The sequence below is a fragment of the Etheostoma spectabile genome, chromosome 17, assembly GCF_008692095.1.
Source record: "Etheostoma spectabile isolate EspeVRDwgs_2016 chromosome 17, UIUC_Espe_1.0, whole genome shotgun sequence".
Lineage (NCBI taxonomy): Eukaryota > Metazoa > Chordata > Actinopteri > Perciformes > Percidae > Etheostoma > Etheostoma spectabile.
The window spans coordinates 20,383,128-20,390,583 of NC_045749.1; the positions used below are offsets into that span (position 1 = coordinate 20,383,128).

At 40.0% G+C, this 7,456-nt stretch overlaps 1 protein-coding gene across 1 annotated transcript in view; it reads right to left on the reverse strand.

The window, feature by feature from the left end:
• Window positions 1–7,114, reverse strand: part of valopa (vertebrate ancient long opsin a) — a 29,414-nt gene extending 22,300 nt beyond the window's left edge. The window contains exons 1-2 of the mRNA XM_032541645.1: window positions 6,230–7,114; window positions 1,404–1,614 (exon numbers count right to left, since the gene is read on the reverse strand). Of these exons, the coding sequence (XP_032397536.1) occupies window positions 1,404–1,614; window positions 6,230–6,593 (575 nt within the window). The 5' untranslated portion in view covers window positions 6,594–7,114. The remainder of the gene's footprint in view (window positions 1–1,403; window positions 1,615–6,229) is intronic.
• Between the last annotated feature and the right edge of the window lie 342 nt (window positions 7,115–7,456).

Consider the following 7,456-nt stretch of genomic DNA (forward strand, 5'->3'; position numbering starts at 1 on the left):
GCCAGGTGCACGCTGGTTCTGGTTAATTTCTGCAATCAACTAGGTAATTCTGCCTTTCTGCTGTTTTTGACAATCCCTATAGAATGGTGACCGCAGAGCCTGATGCAGCTCAAAATGCTTGAAAACCTTGAAGAGTAAACTGGGACTTATTTTATGCATTTGTGACTAAGCAGAGAAGCAAATTGTGAAGGACTTCTGTAGGCATGGTTCAGGCAGGTGAACACACACGTGTGTGTGTGTGTGTGTGTGTGTGTGTGTGTGTGTGTGTGTGTGTGTGTGTGTGTGTGTGTGTGTGTGTGTGTGTGTGTGTGTGTTGTGTGTGTGTGTGTGTTTGTGCTATGCAGTGTGTAAAAAAGTGTATTTTGCCCCCAACATCCCCTTCCAGGCAACGCAGGTTAAGGTTAGGGTTAGCTGCCTGGAAGGTGACGTTGGAGGCAACAAACACCATTGAGTGTTTTAAAAACTGTAAAGTGTCTCTTTTAGCTTTCAAGTATGTGTTGGTGGCGGCAGTCACTGTGAGTAAGTATTTTTTATCCAGCTCATATTTAATGTTTATTTTTCCAGGAGTATTCTAATTTAGAGTCAGAATCTCTTTTACTCCTGGCCAAGACAGCAACATAAATAAATGTGGACGTGTCCCTGGACCAGGGCGGTAATGATAGTGGATGGTTTGCTAGCTGGCTCTGGGCTGACTGTGGATGTGTCCCCGGGCTGTGGCTGAAGCCTTGCAGCGCCGGGAGACTGACGCAGACAGACAGGGTTGTCCTAGCTAGCTAAATTACCATTAGAATAATCGTCTATCTATACAGTTAACGTTACTGATGAATTTGTGGGTTATCCCAGAGTTGATAACCGTGGTCAAAACAGTCCTACTAAAAATAACTGAACGTGTTAAACAATGTCGTACCCAACAAGAATTAGTTAACGTTATAGACCATGCACATTAGCATTAGCTTCTTGTCAATCAGCACCTTTACAGTAGGCACCAAAGCACTTTTCCCCTTTGTTCCCCCTACAGGTTGGGAGCGGAATTGTCCATTACTGTTACTATTACCATAATTCTTATGTCTCATTCCAACAAGTTATTGAACCACTGAAACAATTTTGGAAACATTATTTCAAGATAAAAACAAATTGTTGGTGTTGGATCGATGTTGAAAACAATCAATATCAATAAATAAAGTCTCTGTTGTATTAATGTATTGCAAAGTGGGATGTAATCAGTGACAAAACGTTGCCATGTGGCAGAAAAAAAGTTGTATTATGTTTACTGAGTATAACTCTCTGTCACCTTCTGGTTAATCTTTACAAGAATGCCTTAAATTATCTGTTGTCTAATGGTTGAAAATGTCATAGCTCTTTGTGGATTACAGACAGAGATAAATAAAATGTTCATTTCTCACCAGTTAGGCTCACAGGTGGTTCCGATCTTGCTTGTAGTGTAACTGTTCCAGCCTAGCACTGGAGGGATGGTGCAGATGAAGGAGAAGGTCCAGACAAACACCAGACCCAGGACCGCATGCTTCGTTTGCAGTCGGATGTTTCCCAAAGGTCGGCAGACCACGAAGAATCGTTCGAAGGACAGAACAGAGAGGGACCACATGGCCACAATCCCTGCAACAAATAGCAGGATGTCAGTTTGTAGGAGCACAGTTCGACAACAGCTGCCACAAACACACGCCACTAAGTCCTGTAATTAATTTTTTGTTACTATGAAAGTCACAACTCTGTGGTTTTCATTTGCTATGACAGCAATACACCTTTCTGCAATGTCTCCATATTTGAGCACATAGTGTGTGTATTTGCATGCCTTTTGCATTGCTTTCCGCTTTCAAAGTGTATAATTCCATTCTTTTTTTTAGGAGTTTGGAACTTATCCAGCTGGGATCTCCTAGTAAAGAGGTCCCCTGTAGTGCAACCACATTTCTTAATTGTTGACATATGTCCCTTCGGTACTGTGCAGAGGTAAAAGTGGCAGTATGTTGCTAAAAATGGTTTATGATTGGGTAGAGAGTGGGTGCAGAGAGGGTACATTAGGCTACGTCTTAATGGGCCAAAAAATGCTGAATGTAATTACGGTAATAAGTCTCTCTCGCAAATTACCTATCTCTTCACAGCCAGGTACTTCTAGTACTTCAGCTGGAGAGGACAAAATAAGAGAGCTGGATTAATAATGTCACACACATTTAAAAAGAGCCTCTGCAAAGGTTCACTCATACAATTAACACCAGTACAATGTGTAGCTTTTTAAAGTGGACGGAAACTGACCATCAAAGGGTGTATTTTTCTAGAAAACCGTACTAATGTACTTATCTGTAAAGCACAGCTGCAAGTAGATAAAAAAACTAAAAAATAAGCAGTAACTGAAAATACTGTCACCCTGTTCAGCATAATAAGCAGAGGTGTCAAAAGTATTCACATTCAAAACTGATAGATACTAGGGTTTAAAAAGACTTCTGTCGAAGTTGAAGTATCAACTCGAGCTTTTTACTCAAGTGAAAGTGTAAAAGTACTGGTTTCAAAACCAGTAATAAGTAATGTAGGGGGGGAAAGATGCCACAGACAGAAGCTTAGACGGCGTCACAGCAGCCTATACCTCCCCAAAAAAACATTTTTCTAAAAAGCCAAAAAGACTATAATGTTATATTAAAATGCTAATGTTGAAAAATGCACCTGGGATGCAGCTGTTTCAGCCACATTCATGCCCATTGAAAATGAACAAATTTTAGTCAATGCAAGTACATTAAAGAACCATATACAGTAAGTGTACTACTGAGCATTAACATAAGTTTCATGGAGCGGAAGATATGATGACTAGTTGCCTATAAGTATTGTAAAGGTGCAAAAAGTCAAACTTCAGAGGAACGTTATCAATGGCCTTAATATGAATGTAAATGTACATCCAAGCTTAGCTGCAGGAATCTATGAGGCCAACGGATTCACTCTATCCGGATGGCGTGATTTATCTATATTCTTTTCTTTTCTTTTAACAATGATAAGCCGAAAACAAACTGATTTGAAATAGGAGTAACAAGGCTGTTTTTAAAATGTAAGGAATAGAAAGTACAGATAATTGCGTAAAAATGTAAGGAGTAAAAGTAAAAAGTCTGCTGTAAAAGAATTACCCCAGTAAAGTTTATACCCAAAATTTTTACTTAAGTAAGGTAAAAAAAGTATTTGTACTTTGACACCTCTGATGATACGTAGACCATCCATCCTATTCACTTTCCGATCCATACACCATGTTGCTAGTGATGATTTCAATATCATATCAGCATGTTAAGTATAATAGCCCAGGCTATATGAATTCAACTGGCACGCAATTTAATGTACAGTAGGTCTGGCAAAGATCCATATGGAATATTTTAACTTATAATAAGGACGGACACAAAGCTCCACAGTCATTTAAATGAACAAGTCTCTGATAATATTCTCATAGAGTGACATCCTGTGGCTTCCTGTGTCACTCCTCTGTAAGATGTCAATATGAGATTGTACAAACCTTGTTACTACATCCAATAAGGAGCCTTTGCCTGAATAAATCAGGTGTTATTATTTTTTGGATCCAATGTACTCCAGGGGCTCAGGATCCCAATTGGGGAACCTTCAGCTTCAGCAGAGACCTCAAAAACAATCCATTGACTTATGCCAAATGAGCGATTCCACAAATAATTTTTTTATATCTGAATGAAATCATGAGAATGGCGCTAGAGGCTGTCCCATCATCTCTTGTTTAGTATAAGGTGATCATAAACCTCAGTCCGAGCTTTTTCCCATCTGTACATTTACTCAAGTACTGTACTTAAGTACAAATTTGAGGTACTAGAGTCCTTTCTTTTCATGCTATTTTCTACTTCTACTCTACTACATTTCAGAGAGAAATATTGTACATGCATCTGATAGCTTTAGTTTCTTGATACTTCACAAATTAAGGTTTTTGCAAACAAAACACACAAAGTTTATATAAAACAAGTTTTAATTATAGATAAAACTACGTAATAACATTTAGGCCTACACTTCTCTACAGTATATGATTAGCTGATTAAACACAGAACTGTTGTGATCATTTCCAGTTTCAAAATGTACGTTTTTTTTCTGCATTGAGTGCCTTTACTTTCTATACATTAAGTACAATTTCCTGATGGTACTTGCATAATTTTACTTAAGTAACATTCTCAATGCAGGACTTTTATCTTCTAACAGAGTTTTTTTACAGTGTGGTATTAGTACTTTGACTAAAGGGTCTGAATACTTCTTCCACTACTTGTGACCTTGAAAGATCCGTAGTCTGCAAAAAAGGGGTCTGTGACTAAAAAGTGAGATATTGTCTTGTCTTTTCAGAGCCTTCCATTCTATGGTAGGATTCAGTTAATTGAAGCTGGATCATAGGTTCAGTGAGTGTCTCTTTTATTTTTAAGGCATCAGCATTCAATCCACACACACATTTTCACGCATCATTCTTTGCTGTGCTGTCATGTCTGTAATCAGCTGCTCTCATCAGCTGATCTCCTCTATTCAATAGCTCAGCAAAACACCTACGTTGTAAGCTATTTATCTCTGCTGCTCTGTTAAGTAGTTCCTCGTGCAGTCCATGCTGTTAACATGTGCCACGGTGCGTTCACAGCTGTTTAAAAACTGTTCTCGCTCCATGCGTCAGCTTCTTTCAGTACACAACTTTGCAAGGCAAGCCCCCATCATCCTTAGCCCCCTCCTCCCCCCCCCCATCAAGCGCCAGTCATTATGGCAGCTCCATAGCTCCAACAGCTGCATCAGAATCATCAGACCTACTCACATATTGGACTCCATGGGGGGGATTTATTTTGCTTGCTGGTCCTCATACAAAATCCCTGTAGTTCTAACGCCAAGACTTTCTACCAATGACTTAAATAGTATGAATCTGTTATAATAACATCCATCTTTACTTGACTTAAGTTATTATTGGCGGTCACGGTGATGGAACTACTTTTTGCCAGTCATGACTAGTAGTTGTGAAGGCTCCTCAGTATGCTTTGAATTCTCCTTTGAAGACTCACACTGGGCTTTTGTTACTGATCCTAAAGTCTGTTTTTATGCATTTTCAAAAATCTACACTGTGGGCTCATAAAAATACAGGTGAGTTACCCCTGAGTCGGACACTGTAGTGACTTTTTCGACTGCTGCCTGAACTAAAGGAACTTTCCTCTCTTTTATCTTCAAAATATATACTCAGCATTGACTTTGACCACACTAACGTCCGCTATGTCAATCCTTTTGTTTTAGCTTTAGTTTGCATGGGCATCATGTAATGCAGATTACACTTGAAGAGCTCCTTTATGGGGGATGAGCTTGAAATAATGCCTCATACAAGCTGAAATAGATTTACAAAACTATTTTCTAGAGATGATTAAACCAGATTTTCACATTACATTTTTTTTGTATAATCATTCCCATGTTGTTAATGTTTATGCTGCACTCTATACTGTATAGGGCTGCACTATATATTGTTTTATTTATCCACCGTGATATCAACTGGCCAATAAATACACCGGAAAATATCGCAAATGACACTTTTTGGTGTTAGTTGAAAAACAAAAATCAATAGAAAACTGCAAATTATATTCTTTTCTTTTTCTTTTTTAGTAGTGCCTTTTATATTCAACTGTTTGAATTGTTTAATAAAAGAATGTTGGAAACGATTTCCTTAGTTTGTTTTAAATTCAACAAGCAGATTGTTGTATTTTAGCTGAACACTGAAAGCAGCAGTAAAGCAAAACTAATTTAATATCTGTTCATCACAAGTTTACATTATTGCATATTGCATATGTCCCTCCTATGGTGCAGCCCTAAAACTGTATAATGTGACTTTTAGTATGCTTCTCTGACATAGTTAGGGTTGCTTATTTTACAGCAACAATTATGCTGATGAAAATCATAATGCGTGATATGAATGCTCAAAGAAAGTGAGCAAAGTTACTGACACCCTGATCTTCAGTGCACTTTTTAATTTTGGCAACAGCTGTAGATGAAGTAATTTGTCACTCCCAGATGCTCTAACTTATGAACAGATGTTGAAGTCAGCGCTGACGTTAGTCTGAGGATGTGCCATGTGGAGTTGTTAGTCATCACATCATTGCAATATGTGTATTTAAAAAAGCTTGGAAACTTACGCCTAGACACCCAGTTGTGGAAGTTGTCTTAAGCATGCCCTATAATTACAGCACCAGAAAGACAATAAAACAAGTAAACCTACCGAAAAAAGTGACAGCAAACCCCTCCAAGACGCAAGCCCACCTCCCAAGAAAGAAATAACCCCTGGAGTTTGTCAGGAAACTTATTACTCCACCGGTGAGGGAGACCAAAAAATCAGCGATTGCCAAATTAACTATAATATAGTTCAGGGGCTGTCGGAGCTGTTTGTACTTGAAAGTGACCAACATGACGAGGAAGTTTTCGCTCAGAGACACGGAGGTGACGAAGAACATGAACACAGCCAGGAAAGTGAAGTTCCACGGCGCGATGTTCCTGATGGGTCCTTTAAACGGGTCATCGGGAGTGAAGAGTTCAGCCGCTGCAGTGTAGGACACAGCGTTCACTGACAGACTTAAAGTATCCATGGTCTATACCCAGAGTGTATGCCACACTAACCGAGGGGGAAATCCTGTTTTTGTTGTTTCTCACACTCCCAACTTCACGCGGAGTTCCTCCTGCACAGCGCGCGCTCACTAGTCAGCGTTAAACTCGCTGCCTGCGCTGCGGAGCATCCCGTGCGCCCTGGGACTCTTCTTTTACAAAGTTTTTGTGTTGAAATCCTTATTGGCTAATGTGCATATTGCAAGTCGGGAGAGAGGAAAATTAATCCGCGAGAAATGTTGAGCTGAGCTGTTGGAAAGCGTGGGTAGAGCTACACGTGAAAGCGGAGAACTGGCGGTGCATACGGTGCGGGCAGAGGCAATGTCTTGGAAAGCGCTGGCAGCAAACGCGTGAATAACCGGTATGTGGCATCCTGGAAGCTCTTATATAGACTGCTCCGGCATCACTGCTCTGCTGCCCTCTCGGAGAGGCGTCAGGACGCCACGCGCCCTCTTCATGTGCGCTCCTTTGCTTTGCCCGCTGCGGAAACCGATGACCACAAAGTCTCCAAGCTAGACGCACACTCCGGCTGGATCCGGAGTATTGTTTTATTTTTTAACAAAGATCAATTCCACTTTGTCCTTTTTATCACAAACAATGAATCACACTCAGCATGAGTCATACACCAAGTGAGTTTTTTTGACGCTCAATTACACTTTGAGATCTGAGGTGGCTTTGCCTTTTCCAGTGCGCAATTCATTAATCCTGCCTAATTAGGCAATTCAGCAGGTTCATTGGTCACAATGGGCGTTGTTGCATTAATGCAAATGAAGTAGGTTAAGTGCAGCAAAAAACGAAAAAGCTTTGAGTGTCATTGGGTCGAACACCTGCGTGGTCAATTGCATTA